Consider the following 21,754-nt stretch of genomic DNA (forward strand, 5'->3'; position numbering starts at 1 on the left):
GTTCATTTTGGCATACTAATACATTTCATTTACTCTGAATGCATTGTGGAATACAAGGGTAAATATTGTAAACAAAAAAATACTGCTCCCTCTATATACTGTATTGACACGTGTAAGTAATTTGTCTCTTAAATAAAAACAACCAAATCACACAAATATACATGAAATACTTATTTATTTACTTGACAAAAGATGTGTGTTGAATGCTTGTTGATAAGATTTTCATACATTTATTAATAATGTTTGGTCTAGAACGAGGCTTGTGTTCATTTTGTTTTCTGTGTTGTGTCACTTTGAACCGAACACTGAACACAAAACATGAAACCATCACAGTCCTGACTGTCTGTCTGAAATGAACACCGATACCAATTTATTAAAGTCCGTGTAAAGTCATTTCAGAGAATTGTTTCTAAACACATTATAAATGTTAGAAATATATTGCTGAAACACGTTACAAAGATTGAGAACTGTGTAGTACTGACTTCTGGAGTTACACAGTTAAACAGTTTTCCACATTTCTGTGTTCAGGATTATTTGGGCGGGGCTAAAACGGTGGCTCGATGACACACTGGAGCCACTGAGCATGGCCCCGCCCCTAACACAATTGTGAGTATCCATTTAGGTTGCAGCAGAATTTTAAAAAATTGAATGAGATGGTGGCTTTCCAACGGGTGGGCGTGGTTTCAGTTCAGACAGTGGACACGCCCCCACCAGTAGAGAGCAGATAATCCTCCCCTGCGTTCCAAGATTTTGATAACTTTCATTTGCCTTTTTTATCATTCAAATTTGACTTAATATCAATTTTTTCTGTGAGAACACATTTAACATTAGACTTAAATGTGTCTGACTGGTAAACAACAGGTTTATTTTATATGAATACCGACATGAATAGAACAAGACTATAAGGTACAAATCATATGAACTATACAACCGCTTTATTCCCATATAAAAACATTTCTTAGAAAATATTTAAAAGTAAGTAGAATATTAAAAAAGGTCGTGTGAAATGTTTTTGCACATAATATTTCTCACATTTCCTTAAAATTTCTTGATTTGAATGCTGTTAGTCAGTTTTGGCCTCTTCATCTTTCTCTCTTTGTTTCTCTCTCTCTTTCCTGCTGTCTCTCTCCCACTGAGCTCCTGACAGTCGGTCTGAACTCTCTCGGTCTTTGTTCCTCTTTACTGTGGCCCGAGCGACGGCTTCATCGAAACAGATACTGATACCGCTGTTCCTCTTCACCTCTCTCTCTCCTTCTCTGTGAAGATCTTTTCTGAAATCTGTCCCAGCATCCCCAGTACCCAGACTTTCTCTCAGAGCCTTTTTCCCATCTTCCTGACTTATATCGGTTAGGCATTTTTTACCGTTTTCTACCATTCCCGTGTCCGTTTGCTCTGTGTCTCTGTGCTGTTGGCTGTGTTCTGTCTCTCTGTCAGAGCATTGATCTCTGTGCTCTTTTTCACTGTGTTGTTCCTCGCTTTCGTCTTGTTTAACACAGTTGTGCTGTTGTTGTCCTTTGTGGTCGTGTTGCCCGTCTGTTTCCATGAGCTCTGAGTATCTGTGCTGCCTCTCTGTGTCTCTGTCCTTAAACTGTTTTCTGAGCGTGAGAGCTGTAAGTTTGGAGTTTTGAGGTTTGGGTGGGACGACAGGTACAGATCTCTGTATCTGACTGGATGCTTGGTTAGGAGCAGTTATTTCACTCTCTTTCTCTGGAATGGGATGGTGTTCAGCTGTCTGTGGCAGTTCCTCATCTGAGATGACAGATGATTCTTCATTCACCTGTTTCTCCATCTCACCTTCCTCTGATTTTTCAGATGATACCTCATTTGGTTGAGGCACAGCTGCGGTCTGTTCGTGGTCATCTCTACACAAAGTTCCTTCAGCTATCTCCTCATTTCCCTCATCTGTATTCACATCTAACTCTTCGTCAGTACCCTTAATGTTTCTTTCATCACTTTCTGTTTTGATATCGATTTCCTCTGAAGTGTTCTCCATATCGTCTCCTTCATTATGTGTTTGTGCTTGTTCCTCTACCTCCTCACCTTCTACTTCATCTTCTACATCTTCAACTGTTTCAGCGATGTCATTCAAACACTCTTCTGTCTCCTGAACTACTTCTACAGGATTCTCTTCATTTTCCTCCAATTTCTCATCTGGAGTTTTTATCTCTAATAAATTCTCCACAACCTCCAGTGTTCCTTTGCTTTTCTCTTCATCCTCTGTTTCATCTTCTTTTGGTTCCTTCATTCCCTCCTCATCCTCAGTGATTTTTCTTTCATGAAAAATCACGTTTTCTTCCTCTGGTGGTTGATCGATCTTCACTTCCTCTTGAGCGGCCAGTGAGGTGGAGTCTGTGGCAGTGGCCTCATCTGTGATGTCATCGGTAACATCATCTGGGACACCATCTGTGACGTCATTGGTGACGACATCAGTGACGTCATCTGTGACCTCTTCGGTGACGTCATCGGTAACACCATCTGTGGCGTCATCAGTGACACCAACTGTGGCATCATCAGTGACACCAACTGTGGCGTCATCGGTGACGTCATCAGTGGCATCATCGGTGACACCATCTGTGGCTTCATTAGTGACACCAACTGTAGCGTCATCGGTGACGTCATCAGTGGTATCATCGTTGACAGAATTGGTGACATCATCGGTGACAGAATCAGTGACTATGATCTCAATTGCTGTGTAAGCTTCAGTATGCAGCACCTCCTGAACCTCTACACCTGGAAACTGTCCTTGATCAGGCTCATGGACGCTGACGTTGGTCATCTCGGCCTGGATGGGCTCCAATGAAAGGGGTACGGGGTCTGGACCGAAATATGTGTCCTCTTCGCTGTCTGAACTCTCAAGGCAATCTTCTCCACTGTGTGCATACAGTGAGTAAAACGTTACACAAGTATTACAAATTTAAAGAGAAAGTTAAAAAAGCTACTTACATCATTGTGTGCGTGTCATTTTTCACATCTTCTGATTTGCTTTCTTCATTCTTGTTATCTACATAAAGATCCTCCAACTTTGAATCTTTACTAAGATGTTCGTCAATAAAGCACTGATCTGAGGCGCCACCTGCTGTTCCACTGTCATCTGTTGATGTAGCAACTATAAGACTCGTGTCTTCTGATTGGCTAATGGATTGGAGATCTTCACCGCCCTTCTGAGGAAGTATTAAATGCGATTCATCTAAGCATTTCGATTGGTTGTCGGAGAGATCGTCTATGTCACAGGTAGCGGTTTGTACACTTAATCCATAAAAATGAACATTGGATGGGACACTTTGACAAAACATGTCCTCGTATTCAGAACCTTTATCAGAATCAGAATCATCATCATCATCATCTTCCTCAAGGCTGTAATCATCATCAGATGATAATGACAGGGCAGGCATGAAGGGGTGGGACTTATAAGGTAAGCTGTGTGATTTTCCAGGAAGGGGGAGGGGCTTGTGTGTGAATAGAGGAATGCTGATGTCATCCCTGCTCTCCTGCACTGAGCTGGAAACAGCTTGATCGTTTGTGTCTTCAACCTCCTCTTCCTCCTCTTCAAAACAGGGCGGCTCGACTGAAAACTCCATCTAGAAACAGTAATTAATGTCAGTTTAATTACAACGGTACGGCACGGTACAGAGCGATCACACTATAGTCAAACAAACCAGGTTTGGGGGTCAAATGCGTTCAGGCACGGTTTGGTTTGGATAATGTGAGTCTGTTTATGTAGACAGTAAAGAGTTCACACAACCATTATAACTGTAATATTTAACTCATTCACACACATTCATAAACACACCTTTGAAGCACAGCTGTCCATCAAATCCAAAAACCCAAAAGCTTCTTGAACATCCTGCTCAGATAACTCATCAGTCTCTGTCAGATCTACAGATATGATCTGATTTTGATGGAGGTGTCCTCTCATATCTGTGGAGAACACAAACTCTTAACATCATGCTCTTATCATTACAGTGATGCTATGCACTGTAAAAAGTAAAAGTTGGATCAGCTTAAAAAAATACTGCAATTGGTAACGCCTAAAAAATTTCAATCTTAATTTTCTCACTTTAAGTTGAAAATGTTTACATTTTTTAGGTTACCAACTGAAGTCATTTTTAATAATGTTTTCACCTTAAAGGAATATTCCACTTTCATTAACATTTTGACATTTTTTTGAATTTGTTAATTCAACTTAGAAATGTTTTACTGTCTCAACAACACACACAAAAAAATGTTTTCATTCATAGAGTCACGTTGCTTCATTTTAAGTCACCATTATGGTGATCAGCGTTTCTTTTAGTTGGACTCTTGAAACATTGTTTGCTAGTTTTTCCCCAGTTGCATCAATTGTTGTGATTGATACATAATAGTAAAGATCATCATCTAATTTATTGATTTACTCACTCAATTTTTGATCAAAATGAGGTTCATCACTCTCACAGCAGTTTGTCATTAAGGATTTTTATGATGTATGGACTATAATTACACCGTTGTGCATTTGGGATGAACAAACATCAAGAATCAGAGCATGAATTTCAACAATGGTGACAATTATATGAAGAGCTCCATGCTGCAATGCATGCTGGGTATAAAAAAATTACAAATCTCACCCAGGACCCCCAGCATTTACTGCAGCATGTATAGATAATTAACTTTTTACAATTTTCTTTGTCACCATTGTTGAAATTCATGCTCCGATTCTTGATGTTTGTGCATCCCAAATATGTTACTTAAGCCCCCCCCCCCCCCCCCTAAAAATCTAGTTAAAGCTGATGGTATTTGTGTTTAGCCTTTACTTGCCATTTAATAGCATTTTCTGAGTGAAAATTGTTTCCTAGCTTTTTTCAAGTTAATCCTACTCCAAATATGGGGGTGAGTAAATTATTTGAATTTTTTAAAAAATCCTTTAGTTTTTTCACTTAAAGTGTGAAAATGTAAGTTACCAATAATTGAAGTAATTTTTAGAGTTGATCCAACTTTTAATTTTTACAGTGTGTTCAGTCTGAAAATCTACCAATACTGATAGATAGCGATTGTTTTGCTTTTTGCTTCAAATTATGTGGTGAAATTCTGTTGTCATTGTGACCCATTTCAAAATCATCACACAGTTTAGGTTTTGATGCGTTTTTGTACCCCTTTTGATTCCCAGGATATATAATCTGCCCTGTTCACCGTCGTTTTTTTTTTTTTTTTTGGGGGGGGGGTTATGGGGAAAATAATCATTTCACTTTAAAGGAATTGTTAACCCAAAAATGCAAATGTCTGTCCTTTCAAATCTCATTAGTTCTTGCGTGTAGAGATTTAAAGTTACTAACATGCAACCATATTTGAATGCAACACTAATATGTTTGCTTTAGTTTCAGTTTTACTAAATAAGTTAAAAATGGTTTCTCACACACCCATTGTTAAACATAGAGGAAATGTTTTAACACGTTGAATTTATCCGGAACACTTTTATAATAGATGGATGTGATTATGCCAATAATTGTATTTTATATAAAAAATGTATGGAAGGCAAGTTAAAGAAAGTAAGTACATCTGATCTGACATGAGGTTGAGTCCATAATGAGAGAATTTTCATATATGGGTGTAATTTAATCAAATTCATTAGCTAAGCCCCTCCCACAAACACACGGTTAATTTTGTTCCTACACTTTCAATCCTCAGGCTTATCCATGTATTCCTCCTCTGCGGACGTCTGTGATAACAGAGGTGTTATATTTTCCTTTGTAGTCTTCTTATCCTGGTTCATATCTGCCTTCACTTCTTCTTTAGCTCCTGGTGCACCTGCCTCATCCAGTGTGTCCTTCTCCTTTACAATCTGCGTTGTCGTCCTCCCACAATCCCCCTGACCTTCCATGTCTCCTCTGTTCTCTTTAACATCATCGTTATCGGTTTTGCTCGCATCAGTGGACAGCGACTCTGCACCCTTGACGTCCTGGCACATGCCCGCATCCTCCTCCGCTCCAAGTTGTTCTTTATCAGCCTCTCCCTGCGCGCTTTGTTCCTTTTCGGACAAGCCCCCGTGCAGCACACCCAGAGCCAACCCGGACGTTATGTGAAGAGGAACAGTCACTGAAAAAGGCCCGGATATGTGGATCCCGGCGCGACGGTCTGCTTTACTGTTCATTCCCGGTGACCTGGACACGCCCTGCAACGAGCTTTCGGATCCAGCGGCTCCGCCCGCTGAATCCAGGCGATTGTAAGTGCCCGGAGTCCCACTGCTCACCATGCTCACCTGTGCCCCGCCCGTGCGCCTGTACGTCACCGCATATCCACTAGACACGCCTCCACCAACAGGAGCCCCGCCATCTGAGTGACCCGAGGTCAGGACCCGAGCTGGAGGATGCCTTGCATCTAAAAAAAACATGAAAATAATATTGATCACCGTTAATAATTGAGGCATCTGTTGATACAAAATATGTTTTCATACCTTCCACCGCAAAAGGCCCTGAGCTCAGAGAGTCCATACTTTTGGCAGGTCTTAGAGGTGTCGTCTCTTTCTCTATGGATTTAGATCATACAGAAACAACAGAAACTTGGTAAAGACAGTTAAGAAGCAAATCTAAGAAGGAGCAGATGTGTATCGCTGGATGTAAGAGTGTTTATGTTGAATAATCTGATGATTTCAGAATCTGGTACCTTTCGGGCAGTATTTGTTCTTCTTGCGTGGATCTTGAAGTCTCCCACCCAAATTAAAGATGGACTTCCACTTTCTTCCCTTGAGTGAGCCTTTTCTCCTGAAGCGTGAGGTCAATAGTGTAGATTTAACATGATCAGTTAAATATGACTGAAAAGGGATTGAGGGATGTAATAATACACCTATCAGGTCTTACTTGTCAGTGCCATCAATAATAGCGTGGTACGGCCGCATGAGTGGCGGTCCATCTCCAGGACTCAAGTTTCCTGAACAGTGTAGGGGCAGCGACTTAAAGAAATGTTCATCCTGATTGGACAGTATTGAAGGTGAGGGGAGGGACTTCCGACGCTCCGTGCCCAATCCTTTGTTGATATGAGGTGGAAAATGCATTAAAGGTAGCATGAAATTACCAAACCTCTTTAACTTTAACTTGTTTAATTTTATGTTGCATATGAAAAACAAATAAAAATGCTGAATTTTTATAAAGATAAAGTACCTGAACCAAAGAAAAGTTCCTTCACATGTGTGAGAATAAACTCAACTACAATAGACTGAACTCGCACCTCCATGAATGCTGCGGTGCCATTAAAACCGGTGGACTCAATGTCTTTTGACCTTCAGAAAAAATTACACAACCATTAATAACAAAAATAATATCACTTTTTATTAGAAATAAAGCAACTTATTTAATTATTATTTATTAATAATTGACAATAATATTAATAATATTATTGAATGTTGCATTCTGTTCTCTGTGTATGTTACACTCCTGTTCAAAAATGTTACTCTAGATCACAAAACCAGCATAAAGATCAATTTTGTGAAATTGAGATTTATACATCATCTGAATGCTGAGTAAATAAGATTTGTTAGAATATGACAATATTTGTCTAAGATGCAACTGTTTGACGATCTGGAATCCGAGGGTGCAAAAACCAAAATATTGAGAAAATCGCCTTTACCCATACAGCAAAAAAAAAATTTATAAAAGAGGTTCAATATATTTCAAAATATACAAAAAAGGACAAGAAATGTACTCAAAAATATGTTTACAAAATTTATTTTTTACCAATTTTTGTGGGGGTATATTTTGAAATATATTTTAAAGCATTTTTTTATTAAAATCGCATTGGAAGAAAAACTTTTGTATGTCACAAACCTGTAAACATTTATACATACTTTTATATTTTGGCCAGGAAAAAAATATATATTTTTTGCCATATGGGTAGTAAAATTAGAAATGTATTTGTTGTCCCTAAAATACATTTTGAAATAAATGTAAAGTTTTAAGTTTCAAATTTATTGTCATTGCATAAATACAGTGTATTAAGACAACGAAATTCAAAGTGCCGCTTTAGATCAATGCTTTTTTAAATTTAAAAAAAGGAAGACTAAGGGTAAGTAGTTAATAGATATTTACAAACAACAATATATATTATGATGGTTAAAACTAAATATATTTTTAAATTCAAAAATATGTTTAATTAGGCTTTACTTTCTACAAAATGTATTTAGCATATATTTAAAACATATTTTTGGCCAGATAATTTTTTTTGCTGTATGGATAAAGTTGTCCATATCAAGTCCTTAGCAACACATATTACTATTGATAGAGTTTTTATATATTTACGACAGGAAATTTACAAAATAGCTTCATATAACATGATCTTTACTTAATATCCTAATGATTTAATTAATGTAATGTCCATTAATATCTTAATGATTTAATTAATTTAATATCCTAATATCCATTAATATCCTAATGATTGGCATACAAATCAATTAATAAATTTGACCCATGCAATGTATTGTTGCCTATTGTTACAAATATACAAGTGCGACCGACGACTGTTTTGTGATCCAGGGTCACAAATAATCTTTATTTAAGGGACATCTCCATGCAAGCTGTAAAGTCATGTCTGGTGTAATATGCTTGTCATACTTGTCATCTATCATATAAATGACCTAAATGTCCTATAGTCTCTGTAAATAATATATACTGTGTAGGTAGATTACAGTTTTTTATGAGGACAATCAAATTTGCAATGAACTCTTTTATAATTTTCTACATATTTAATAATTTTCCTGTTATATCTCACTGTAAACAAAAATTGCATTCGGAATGCTTTGCATGAGGCTGTTATTTGATAGTTTTATTCTGTAAAGATAAAGACTTGTTAATGTTAAATGTTCATTTAAATTTGAACAAACTGTTACCAGTAAATAACATCCATTTAAATCTACAGTAAGTTACTGGCAAACAGCTGCCAGTAGTAGTACTGTAATTTTTTTATACAGTGTGCGTTGTTCTTTTTTTATATAAAGCTGCACAATGCAATGAAACAATGCAACATTGTAAAAAAGTGCTATATAAAAAAAATTAGATTTTGACAAAGAATGATAAATAACAAAAAGCACACACACACACCTGAGAAGGTTTGGAGCCCAGACGATGGCCAGGTTTCTGGAATGCATGTTGGTCTGAGATGCGAATCCGGACATCTTGACCAGATGGCGCATCAAATATTCCAGAGTTCTGTAGTGAGGTGCAGGTAAATCCTTCAGAACCTCTTTAATCTTGACCAGCCGCTCGTCCTCCAGTTGAATAGCCACCGCATCCTACAGAAAGAGAAAGAAAGAACAATGTCTGAATTCAAAGCACATAAAATGCAAATCTAGGTCTTACTCAAACATACACATTGGCATTATATAATAGCAAATATATTTTGTAATAATAGCATATGTCCTATACTCACGGCGAAACGGTCATAAAGTTCATATGTGAGCAGAGGGTTGGGCAGCTCTCTGAAATATGCTTTACATAAAGAACTGACACAGTGAATATCCTGCAGATAAACATCTTTATACAGGTCAGGATGTCCTTCGGTGTCAAACTCATTCCTCAAAAATCAAAGTGTTTGTGTTACAAATACATTGACACTGAAAAGCAGATTAAAAAATCTCAATATGATTAGATAACAAACTATAAAAGCAGGTGTCACATGCAAAAAAATCTAACTTTACTCCTCTGACTCATTTCTGCAGTGAGTTTTAATTTAGTGGCTTTATAAAATAAAAAAAGGTTTTCTTCATGCTAAAGAATAGTGATTGATAAACTCTTTCTACATGTAAATTATAAGAGCCCTGCATCTATTAATACTAAAACACAGTCATACTAGTCACATCAAACACACTAAGGTTTTAGTACACAGGTAAACTCTAAAAGCATTTTTGTCAAATCAACATACATTTTTATGCTACTTCTGTATAAACAATTAAGTAAAACAACCTCAACTAGTTTTTATAAGTTATGTCATCTATTCACATGTCAAATAGTATGTTTAATTGACTAACAAAACCAAGTTGATTTAGCTTCCATGCTGTATTTTTATAGTGCAGGGTAACACTTTACAATAAGGTTGTACAATAATTAGTTAACATGAGTTAATGGATTAGCTTGGTTGACGTTAGCTCGACTGCCAGACCGGCTCATTCAACTACACGTACACAATTGTTTTTGATAACAATGTTTTTATATGTGTGACCGTGCCTGTAAAAACAGTCACGCTGTTCAAATGTCAGTAGAAATGACAGTATTACTGTCAACTGTTTGCCAGTAACTTACTGTAGATTTAAATTGATGTTATTTACTGGCAACAGTTTGTTCAAAGTTAAATAAACATTAACAAGTCTTTATCTTTACAAAATAAAACTAAAATAACAGCCTGGGAAACAAAATCTGAAGGAAAACAGAAAAAGGTTGATGTGGATTTCTGGTTCCCAGAATGCTTTGCATGAGGCTGTTATTTGAGTTTCATTCTGTAAAGATTGTTAACGTTTAAGTTTCTTTTAACTTTGAACAAACTGTTGCCAGTAAATAACACCCATTTAAATCTACAGTAAGTTACTGGAAAACAGCTGCATAACTACAGCAAATGTTTACAGTGCACGTTTTTAATGTTTTTTTCAATATTTTAATTTTTATTCTGTGAAATTATAATCTTGATATCTTTAATATTGAGTTAGATCATTTTTGATCTCATAATTAGATTGAGACTTTAGACTGTATTTCACAATTTAAGCTTTTTGTAAAATGCTTTGCACTTTCGTCGTATTTCATCTTTAAGAAATGACATTTGTTTTGATGTATTTCAGCATTATTTTATTTATGTGTCCAAACACTTTTTGGCAGGTATCTTAAAAGATGAAATCAAATTACCTCAATTTCTGTGTGTTGGATGAGACTCCCGACAGTCTGTAGATTCCATCAACGACTCCATATTCCTCAATAAACTCACTGCAGCTGCGTAACACTTGAGGAACTGATCATGAGAGACAAACAGACAGACAGAGAGATAGTTTGATCAGATTTCCTTCAAAGCTAAAGCAAGAGTATAAATGAACAAACATCTCTTGAGTAATAATCTTACTTTCTTGTGCAGTGGCTTGCAGATGCTCTTGCAGATCACATCCGAACACCTTATCTTTGTTTCCTCCTTTTTTCCGACCCCTTCTCATGGTTTCTTTCTCTTTACCACCCTTCAAACATGCAGGTCTTTTGTGTATGTGTATAAGTGTGACCTGCTTTAATGAAAATGTGTACGAACTGCCGATCTTAAACCCCACATGATGCTACTGCACAATAGCTGATGGTTTAGTTTCAGTTTAACTCAGATTTAACACGCAGCTGTTTCAGAAACTCTGATTGGATTTGTTTCTGTAACGGATTACATTGTGCATCACTGTTTGGATCAGTGGATGTTGTCCAGGGTGAAAGAAGATATAGACATATATCTATAAAAAGAAACAAAGATTGAATTTACCATTGGAAATAAAAACAAAGAAATAAAAGCTCATGAGAGTAACTTTGAAGGCTCAATATAAAATAGTCTGAGCTTTGATATCCACAACTTTGTAGTTCTCCTCTTAGTCTATGACAATTGTCTCATTTGTTTACATATTTATTTCTCAAATTAGTAGACACAAATGAAACACAGGATTAGGTATTGAGAAGAGCCACCTCAGACACAGGAAAGAATAAATGCAGAATAGGACAAAATCAAAACAGAGCAAACCAAAAGAAAGATATTAAACCATATCATCAAAAATACTCAGATGTATGATTTTGATTCAAAATCCTAAAAGTGCAAAGCGTACAAACTGCAAATCTGTTGTGATTGTGACCCCATTCAAAATAATCACACAGTTTGAGTTCTGATGCGTTTTTCTGCCTCTTTAGATTGGTGCATCTCACCGAAATATCACAATTATTGCTGGTATATCACAACATATCACAATTACATGATGCATAAATGTACACTGAAAGTATATGGTTTCCTATTATGTAGTAGATTGTCAGCATATGAGCCTTCAAAATCTGCCTGTATTAACATAGAAAAGAATCAGCAATCATTTTCAATGAGCTATAGTGACACTGCTGGATTTCTCCACTAAGATACACAGTAAGATTTTCTGATTTCTGCAGACCTTTGATAAAAGATGAAAGCTCAGCGCAGCCTCATGGCACCCTAACCTAACACTATTTCCTCATCTTGGTTTTGCACCAGCTCCGGGCCACACCCTCGAACCTTTCAGATCTGTTACTTTTGATATCCGGCCATCTGTATCTCAGAAGATCCAAATTCAGACTCCGCTTTGAGTCGTATATCTCAAAGTGTCTTCCAAAGTTTTACCAGAATGACATTTTTCATCATGTTTGTTCCTCACGCTCTCTGGTGCTTTGCGGAAATGAGAGATCAGTTCTGAGGGCCGTGAGCACATCACGCTAACATCATGAAATAAACCTAGACCTTTAAACTCCACAGTAAATACCAGTGTATCATCCAATGGCTGCACCATCCGGCATCTTTAAAGCAAAACTCGAAAAAACCCATTTCAGATGAGAAACACAAAGACCATTAAAAAACAATGCGTTCTTACCTTCTCTTTGCACCGGCTGAAGCTTCAGAGCAGCAAACTGTCTGTGACGCAAGAAACCACTAAACTTCCCTCAGTAACTTCCTGAGTCTTCTGGTTTCTCTCTGTGTTGATTCTCCATTTCTTATTGACGCCTTCATCTCGACATGCGCTGTGTCTCTGCATTCAACTGTCTGTATATCAGCTGCCTATGAGAAACATTGGGCCATTTACATAATTCTGTTAGTCTTAGTAGTAGGGAAGATGGATGCAGATGTCCAAACACAAAGCACAGTGCAGATATTGACACTTTGGGACAGCAAAATGAGGTCATAACATATAAAAAATACCCATAAAGTACTTTGGCAGTAACATGGTAAATTGACAGTCTCAAAAATAATAAAACCTTGGTATATACCCTGGTACTGGATGATTACTATAGTATCAACCAAGATTAATCCACTGCTATCGTTGGTTCACAGCAAAATCCCCAAAATTAAATGAAAACTGCTGTCCAAGTCTAGCCCAACTAAAACAAACACTTAGCACCATAATGGTGATTTTAAATGAAACAGCCAATATTTAACTCTAAGTTAAGAAATTAACTCTACAAGAAAGATGCAAAATGCAATTTTAGGTTTGAAACATATGGTGATAGAGAGGATAATTTTACAGATTGCAACTTTTAACACTGCTTCAGTTACTTTTTAACTCTTTGTAAGATTGGGACAATATATACACCCAACAGTGTTCATTTAACACTTTCTACATGGCACTCATGTGGTATGTGTTTTGAATACCACAAATATACCATGTTAATTTAGTTTCTATGTTTGGATTTACCATCTCATACCACTTACAAAAAGTAAAACAAACACACACTTACTAAATCATAAATAATCTGCTAAGCGAATAAATGTAACTGTACTGGAGATACAAAGATACATTATTGGTAATGGTAATACTCATGGTACTTAATTCCAGTACTGTGGTATTTTAGTGGTTTTCAAAATGACCATGTTTTTTGGACATGTACCATGGTAATACCATGCTAGAACACAAATTAAAATCATTGAGTGATTGTTATTGTTGTTCAGATCAATTTTATTTCCAAATGCCACTTCACAATGTGCATCACAAAGTATCTTTACAGAAAACATTTAACACAAAAACTTGATATGAAGTGCGTCTGACATGTTTTTTATAGCATTTTATTATCAGATTTTTAATTATAGATTCTGCCAACAAACCAGTATTTCTGAATGACCTGAGGCTGGGATTTTAAGCGAAAGTATTTGATGAACATATAATACGTGCCAATAGCATTCAGTTTATAACATCATCTTATTTTTGATGGAGGTGGCGTTTAGCAGCTTTTGCATATGAGCTCCTCATATGAAAATTAAAAAAGAAAAATTATAGTATTGTACTTAAGTACTTAAGACCGGTCTTGGTCTCAGAATTTTATTTCAAGACCGGTCAAGACCACAACTGCTGCAATTACATTAAGTAGCCGGTGCATTGTCTGATTTATGATTTTAAAAACAATTCTTGACTTATTGCTTATTTGATTTCTTTTCTCACTGTTGTGCCTGTATGAATGAATACTGTTTTTTAATGGTCTTGGTCTCTACGGTCTTGGTTTAGATGGTCTTAACTACAACACTGATTAAAACATTGATATGACATAAGAAATGAGTAAACAGAAAATAATCCATAAAAAAAGTATGCAAAAATGTCATTGTGATATAACACTTGTAAAAAGTAAAGTAATATTGATTATATGAAGTATGGTCAAAATGTCAAACATTACTTTTCTCTTCATCCTTAATGTGTGCGAAAAATGTAAATATTATGTACACATATACACATTTGTATTGTGTTGTATATGCACATGGTGTATATTGTACATTAGAGTATAATACGTGTGTGCAGATTTCTACATCTATAAGTATCAAGAAGGCATCTGAGATCTGCGCCACCAAAGTTTGATTATACAATGACAAAGTTTTCTTTTTCATCCTCAATATTAATGCTTAACACTCCAGTCCAGTTGGTGGCGGTAATACATCAAAGATTGACTTCCCAAACGCCATTAAACTGCATAAGAAGAAGAAAACGCGTGGTTTGTAAACAACTGAACCCGTGCAACGATCCGATTCCCTTTGGTTTCATTTCCGGTTGGACTTAAACACATACAGCTTAAAAGAGACTTGCTCTCGGGTTTATTTTGTTAAAGAATTGTGGCAGAAATGTCGTCCTGCTCCTTCCAGACACAGTTAATGTCCATCATGGAGCTTCTGGCCAAAGCGGCGATATCAGAAATCCACCGGCACGTGGACGACAACTGCGCGTTCATGAGAGTGGAGCTGAGTCGCAGCCGAAAGGACATCGATGCTCTGAAGAGGAAATGCGTCATGATGGAGAGTGAACTGAGGAGGGTCAAAGGACGCGCCAAGAGGAGAGGTCAGAGGTTAAACACTGCACCTGTTTTAGGGTTGTGGTAACAGCCAAACTCTCGTGAAATCTCTCCGGATGAGCGCTGTTTTATCCTAATCTAGTAGCCTACCTCCAAACCTAACCCAACATCTCGCGAGATTTGGCTGTAGCTGTATCCTATCTGGCCAGAACCTCGTTTTTCATCCCAATTCTACACCCAACCCAGTGATGTAACGTTAGTCTAGATTTTTGTGAGTATACTGTGATTTTCCCTCTCACCCTTACCTGTATACTCACTCGTCCCAGAGCCACACCCCGGCCGTTTCAAGGTCGCATTTTTAGGCTGCATACGTCATCAAAAGTTATTTCAGAATATGAACAATAATACAGTCGACTGTTTTTTTACTTAATAGTAAATTGCTGTAATATGCTTATGAGTTGCGAATGTAATGCTCAGTTTACTTAAATAAACCAGGCTTGATGACGTATGCAGTCTGCATATGCGACCTCCGCAGGCTGCAGCCTTCCGATTGAGAAACGGCCCCCATAAACTCCAACACACTCACAAATACATACAATATGCATCTTCATGTAATTGACTATTGATAGCTAACATTACCATACAGCAATTTAATGGTGTAAATGTTTTTTAATTTATAAGATAACCATCTATTATCTCTCATGTGCATTGTAGTTGATATAAAAAGCTTATTTTTGCATATAAAATATGAATGAAAAATATATATATATAAACACTTTCAGTAGGGAAGTTTAACACTGAAACACAAGCAAACATGCTGAAAGAGGAACTGACATCAGCTAAAGTTAATGGATCATATAAAAAAACCCTCAGGATATATTATCATGGGTTAATTTTAGTGTAACTTATTTGGATCCTCACCTTCAGATGAAGTAATAAACTCGACTGAAGAATTAAATGTTGTTTAGTCACATATGCGTTATTAATTCTCCGGATTTTATTATGTTTCGTAGCTCTCTCCACTCGTTCACTTCACTTCTCCACTCGTTTACTTTACTTCTCCTCAGGTACTTTGGTTACAGTCTCATGACTTCATTTGGCGGTACGCTGACAGAATGCTGATGTCAAAATACCGCGAGAACAATTCAAAGCAGACTTTTCCATATTACTTCTTGAATCGCTCTCGCGGGATTTTGATGTTCGCTTGTGGGTTTTTGTTGCGCCACATGAAGTCAAACAAATATATAGCCTACTGTATATGGGGTTCAACCCGCCAAAGTAGGAAGTGAGCATGCAATTGTACATGTACATTTATGAATGAAAGTAGGAAAGATTTGAACTTCTGTCACAAAACGATTCTCACGCTTTTTAAAGTGGATAAACGGAAATCATTGACCTTTCCTAGTGGGTATACGGGCCGTTCCTCAATACCAAGAACGGCAAGTTCGGACTTAATTGCGTCCTTCGTAGTTCGCAGAAGAAGTCCGGTTATATTAGGCTACAGCAGAGTAATTAAGGTCGTCATTCAGTCTTACAATACGTGCATCCCTGGCCATTCTTATTTATAAAATAAAAATATATAAAATGCAAAAACCCTGCTTGTTTTTGTTTTGAAAATATGAATATGTGGTTAAGCTGATTAGCTTTAAGTATTTATTGCCAAATATAACACAACCATTTAAGAGTCCTGCACACATTTCTTTTTAAGTTTTGTCTGGTGCTGATGATGTTTAAATCATGCAGATGTGTGATGTGTTTCAGTTTGGATCAGTGGGACATTAGATCGATATCCTACACCCCTCAGGACCGGCTGTGTCAGAGATGATGATGATGATGTCATCAGAGATGAAGATCCAGAACCCATTCTCAATATCCATCAGGAGGTGACATATAAAAACATTCAGACACAAACATGAATTGAATTCTGAATGAATTAAGACACTGTCCTCTTTTAGGTTGTTTCGGTTCAGGATGATAAAATCAGAAGTCCATCCATCAAAAATGAAAAAGAGCAAGGAGGAGGTGAGAGATGTGCAAACATCACACAAGAACTAATACACATACACTGTTTTATTTGAATTTAACAATTAAACATCGAACTAATAACGTACTGGAGGCTGTGCTTTATTGTGAATAAGTCACGACTGAAGGGCTTTGTTAGGTACGATGTGAAGTGGAGTCAATGCAACATCTTTAGCTGATACAGCCTGGAGTACCTAAATAAAATTTATAAAATGGTTTCCAACACAGAAATATTAAAGCAAAAAACAATAATTATCAGTGCAACTTATATGAAGTAAAATCAAAAAGTCTTCAAAATATTCCCTGATCGACTGTGAACACTAACAATAGCTGGGTTTCCATTGAAAAGTGAAGTGAATCTTTACAAAATGTGCAAAAAAAACAACAAACAAAAACAAATGTGAATTAGGTGCATTTCCATCAAGATTTTTGAGTGAATGATGGTGGTATATATTGGTAATCAACAGTAAATAAAACAAGGCATTCTTAGAAAATATAGACAGGACTGCATTTAGTTACGATTGGGCAAGTTATAATATACTAGTAGTGCAGCTTGTAATTGCCAAATTGAACGCTGTGCAGAATAAGAAATGCAGAATTTTTGACGAAGGACATTACGATGACGTCAAGCCCCAGAAACAGCCAGACGATCAGTCACGTGGGTTTAATGTTCGTTACTTCAGTATTTATTCTGCAAATGCATTTCCGTTTCCCATTATTCACATTTACTATTTAAGTCAAAAACCACCTCAAGTGAGTGTATAAACGTTTTTGGAATTAAGGGATTTTTATTTAAAATTTGGTGTTTCCATCACTCGTTTCTTATGCGATACTCCAAAATATGCATAAAATCATGGTGATGGAAACCAGGGCCGTGCAGAGACAATTGGAGGGGCAGGTGCTCAAAGAATAAAAAGGGCACTTTGCTCGCTGATACGCAAGCACACAACTGAAACAAATAATAAAGTAATACAGAATAGAAAGATGATTTTAAGTCTAACGTTTTTCTTTATTTTCCTTGCAAATAGAGTGAGACAGAAAAATCTATATAGACTGAGTTTTATATCTATATATTTATGCTAAAACTGGTTGCAAAGCTGGAGAGTTTTTGACTGAGTTAATAATTTAGCACGAGTATGGCTATATTACCCAACATCAGCTCACATTGTCTTTTATCAAAGGCGAGTCCAGGAATCGTAAATTCAATATGATACAAAAATTAAACGAGTTTTTTACCGTATTCATCGGATCTTGCTCTTCCAACAAACTCCGCGTGACAGGTGGATGACATTAACAGCGCGAGAGCGATTTGAAATCAAACTCCTCCGTATGATTTCCCGAATATTTCTCGCGGTACTTTGATGTCATGTGCGTTTCGGTTCTTGCATTGCTGCGTGAAGTTGAGCACACCTAAAAACTCGAGACAGCTACCTGTATGAACTCCCGGCAGAGAACGTCCCTGCCTTTGCTTAATCCATTGTTTTTATATGGGAAGAATGCTTTATTTTCAGCGTGAGAAATGCAAGGTGTAGCGTGTAAACTGGCTGAAATGCGTGTGTCTCCCGCCGAATGCGTGAGACTTGAGAGCCCTGTTTGCATCTAACGTTCTAGAGATGTTAATACACACAGACAGCAATAAACAAAAGCTGTGCATGCTCTCCTCACGTTGTTCTTGTAAAATAATAATAATATAACAAGCATATCGCTTCGGTTCAATGCCGGCTCGAGGGGGATCCTCCCTGTACTGCGCACTGTGTCGTCCACGTGTGGGCGCTGCTAGCGCTGTGAACTAGTGATCGTCCCTTAAGAGATTGTCCAATGAAAGGTCAATACGTCATCATGTGACCAATTTTATTTGCGTCTAAATTATTTTTTTATTAATTTTACTAATAGTTACATTGGGCAGGCCTTCACAAAAGGGCATTTTAATTACAAAAAAATGCCTTGACAAAAAGGGCACTTTGGTCATCCAGGGGTAAAGGGGCAGGTGCTTGGGCACCCACCGCCCCCCTCTCTGCACGTGCCTGATGGAAACCCAGCTAGTGTTTCACATATGTCCGTTAAGGGTGCTGTGCAGTCACAACTAATCATTTGCGGAATAAAATTTTTTGTGTGTGTGTATAATAATAATATAAATACGGAAACATGCATGTATAATTTTTGGAATTTTTATATATTATATATAGATAGATAGATAGATAGATAGATAGATAGATAGATAGATAGATAGATAGATAGATAGATAGATAGATAGATCTTATATAAATATAAAATGTATATTCATATGTAAATATTTCTTAAATATATACATGCATGTGTGTGTATTTATATAATTAATACACACACACACACACACACACACACACACACACACACACACACACACACGCATATATGATGTAAACAAAAACTTTTATTCTGCAAACGATTAGTTATGATTAATTGTTTAATTGATACCATAGACTGTAAAAAATATGGACGTATTGTCTGTGACGTCACCCATAGGTTTCTGAAAATTGTTTTTGAAGCCAATAGTAGGCGGTGCCTGCCGTCGCCATCTTGACCGGGCGTCACCACGCATATCCGAAGATGGGAAAAGAGGCGGGACGTGGGTGAAGCTGAGGTGGCTGGTTGCTGAAACCACGCCCACCTAGTTCGATTCTAGTGACATTCAAGTGGTCACGCCCTTAATTATGCAGAAGTTTAAGGCTTAATATAATTTAAACGGATGAGTTAAAATAAAATTCACCCACCACACAGTTGTCATGAAGGGCAAAATTAGCTATAAAGACCAAAAACACCTTTTTGTACCAGGCTGTAAACATATTATTTTCTGCTGTAAAATTGGGTATTTTAACATGGAGGTCTATGGGGATTGACTCTCTTTAGGAGCCTCTAGTGGCCAGTCGATGAATTGCAGTTTAAATCACTTCCGTATTGGCTTTATCAGAGAGATCGGAAGGTTGCTCATCGAGTAATACACAGAATCATTCAATACTGCTGTCATAGATGTGTTTTATCATAAATAAACCACAGCTATTAACCAATCAGAATCAAGGACTAGAAGTTTTATAAATGGAAATAATAATAAACAGTAACACAAACATTAGTGTTATGTAGAAAAGAGAAACATGGACTTTCTGCTACAAATTTCTTTTTAATATTTCACAAAAGATAGACATTTTGGATCGACACAGGGATTTTTTATTTTTGAGAGAATTGTTCTTTTAACATGTATTATTTCTGTTTTACATGCAGGAAATGCTCAATTCGATCTCGAGCGGCTGAATCTTCAGCACATCGAACCACAGGAGAACATAGAGAGTCAGAAAGCTCTTTCTGAAGATCCAGAGGTCCAAAACACAAGTTTTATACCCACACAGACTTACGCAGAACTTGCTGAACAAGTAGAACTTGATGAGGAGCTTGGAAGCGATCTGGGACTGCAAGTCAAAGTGGAAAAAGATATTAAAGAAGAGGGGAACTTAAAAACAGAAGGATCTGAATCCAGCATGGGTCCAGGAGATCACCTGAGGTATGAACTTGTTCAGAGAGATGCCCAGCTGTGGCCATCCGTCCCTGAACCCAGCCGGGACATCCAGAGGTTTTCCACACCAAACACATCCATCTTCTCACAGCCCGACAACACAAAACCACACAGAAAGAATTTCTATCGTGTTGAGAGAACACAGAATACAGAGATACACAACATGCTGCATGAATCCAAAACATCCAGGAGCTTGTCTCCAGCTTATGGTGGTGCCGTGCGCAGACTTCGATCTCGCAGGCGCTGGAGTGTGGATGGAGTAAAGCAGTTCAGCTGTTCGTTTTGTGAAAAGAGCTTTAAGCGATTCAGTCTGTTGAAGGAACATCTGCGCAGTCACACAGGTGAGAAACCGTTCACATGCACCCAATGCGGACGCAGCTTCACCAAAAACTGTAATTTAACGCGACACGCGGTTGTGCACAGCGGCGAGAAACCGTTTCAATGCGTTCAGTGTGGGAAATGTTTTTCACAGCGGTCTCACCTGAATTCACATCAGAGGATTCACTCAAGCGATGAGGACAACATCAGGTAACATCAGATTGTGTCACAAAACATCCATACAGATCCTTCCACTAATGAAATTTAAATTTTTTATGAATTATTTGTGAATATTACAATGATTGTTGCTGTGTACTTTTTACACTTTCAAATTGTATTTTTGCATTTTTTACAGATCTTGTTGACTGTTGATGTCGGTTTATGTGTGTAATTCATTCATTTATGTTTTGCTTTCATGAATCAATCAATTTCACTTCTGTACATTTTACTTTTTTGTAACTTAAAAATGAAACAGAAAATGTTCAAAAAACAAAAACATATTTTAAAAAGAGGATCTGTGTCAGAGGCATTTTTCCTGTCGTCTTATACGTGGCATGATGGACAAAAGTGCATCATGTGTAAACTGACCTGCAGGCCTTCATTTGGTGTCTGCTTCATTGTATAAGCAAATCATTTACACAGTGCAAAAGAAAGCACATACAGAATAATAATAAACTTAAACTACAACATACACACTCATAAATACATGCACACAAAACAATTTACCGTCTCCAGGTAGTGATGGTCGATTACGAAACACTGTTTCATGAAGCCTTCAAACATTTACAGATCTATTTGTATTAATCAGTGGTTCGGAGCATTTTTATATACACATTTTTAAATGTATTTTTTATTGCAACTTTGTGAACATACAAACAGTGTAAACAGAGTTTAATTTTAC

At 37.0% G+C, this 21,754-nt stretch overlaps 2 protein-coding genes across 6 annotated transcripts; one reads left to right on the top strand and one right to left on the bottom strand.

Moving 5' to 3' along the window:
* Window positions 1-158: 158 nt before the first annotated feature.
* Window positions 159-16,013, bottom strand: LOC141366191 (uncharacterized). The gene is made up of 15 exons (XM_073871679.1): window positions 15,888-16,013; window positions 12,572-12,756; window positions 11,062-11,425; window positions 10,851-10,953; window positions 9,388-9,532; window positions 9,060-9,250; window positions 7,128-7,246; window positions 6,828-6,993; window positions 6,634-6,731; window positions 6,425-6,496; window positions 5,661-6,348; window positions 5,006-5,010; window positions 3,791-3,918; window positions 2,944-3,578; window positions 159-2,870 (listed from the first exon to the last, which is right to left on the bottom strand). Exons 3-15 carry the CDS (start codon window positions 11,147-11,149, stop codon window positions 1,064-1,066), a joined length of 4,245 nt encoding a protein of 1,414 aa, XP_073727780.1. The 5' UTR covers window positions 11,150-11,425; window positions 12,572-12,756; window positions 15,888-16,013; the 3' UTR covers window positions 159-1,063.
* Window positions 14,516-21,292, top strand: LOC129443248 (uncharacterized). 5 transcript variants are annotated; one of them, XM_055203730.2, is made up of 6 exons: window positions 14,516-15,013; window positions 16,728-16,849; window positions 16,922-16,988; window positions 20,241-20,876; window positions 21,008-21,063; window positions 21,209-21,292. In XM_055203730.2, the coding sequence occupies exons 1-5, from the start codon at window positions 14,800-14,802 to the stop codon at window positions 21,049-21,051; spliced, it is 1,083 nt and encodes a 360-aa protein (XP_055059705.2). In that variant the 5' UTR covers window positions 14,516-14,799; the 3' UTR covers window positions 21,052-21,063; window positions 21,209-21,292. The 5 variants fall into 5 exon arrangements, with proteins under 5 accessions (XP_055059705.2, XP_055059700.2, XP_055059704.2 ...); XM_055203725.2 differs by having other exon boundaries at window positions 20,241-21,063; XM_055203729.2 differs by having other exon boundaries at window positions 21,008-21,292.
* Window positions 21,293-21,754: the final 462 nt, after the last annotated feature.

The sequence above is a fragment of the Misgurnus anguillicaudatus genome, chromosome 2 (genome assembly GCF_027580225.2).
Source record: "Misgurnus anguillicaudatus chromosome 2, ASM2758022v2, whole genome shotgun sequence".
NCBI lineage: Eukaryota > Metazoa > Chordata > Actinopteri > Cypriniformes > Cobitidae > Misgurnus > Misgurnus anguillicaudatus.

What these genes read in the sequence shown, in the direction of transcription:
- LOC141366191 (XM_073871679.1), bottom strand. Translation starts at nt 11,149, where the DNA reads ATGAGAAGGGGTCGGAAAAAAGGAGGAAACAAAGATAAGGTGTTCGGA. An exon ending in AACTTTATGACCGTTTCGCC is followed by an intron (nt 9,251 to 9,387) that starts GTGAGTATAGGA and finishes CTCTTTCTGTAG; the next exon opens with GATGCGGTGGCTATTCAACT. An exon ending in AATGACACGCACACAATGAT is followed by an intron (nt 2,871 to 2,943) that starts GTAAGTAGCTTT and finishes GTATGCACACAG; the next exon opens with TGGAGAAGATTGCCTTGAGA.
- LOC129443248 (XM_055203725.2), top strand. Translation starts at nt 14,800, where the DNA reads ATGTCGTCCTGCTCCTTCCAGACACAGTTAATGTCCATCATGGAGCTT. An exon ending in AGGACGCGCCAAGAGGAGAG is followed by an intron (nt 15,014 to 16,727) that starts GTCAGAGGTTAA and finishes GATGTGTTTCAG; the next exon opens with TTTGGATCAGTGGGACATTA. An exon ending in TGAAAAAGAGCAAGGAGGAG is followed by an intron (nt 16,989 to 20,240) that starts GTGAGAGATGTG and finishes TTTCTGTTTTAC; the next exon opens with ATGCAGGAAATGCTCAATTC.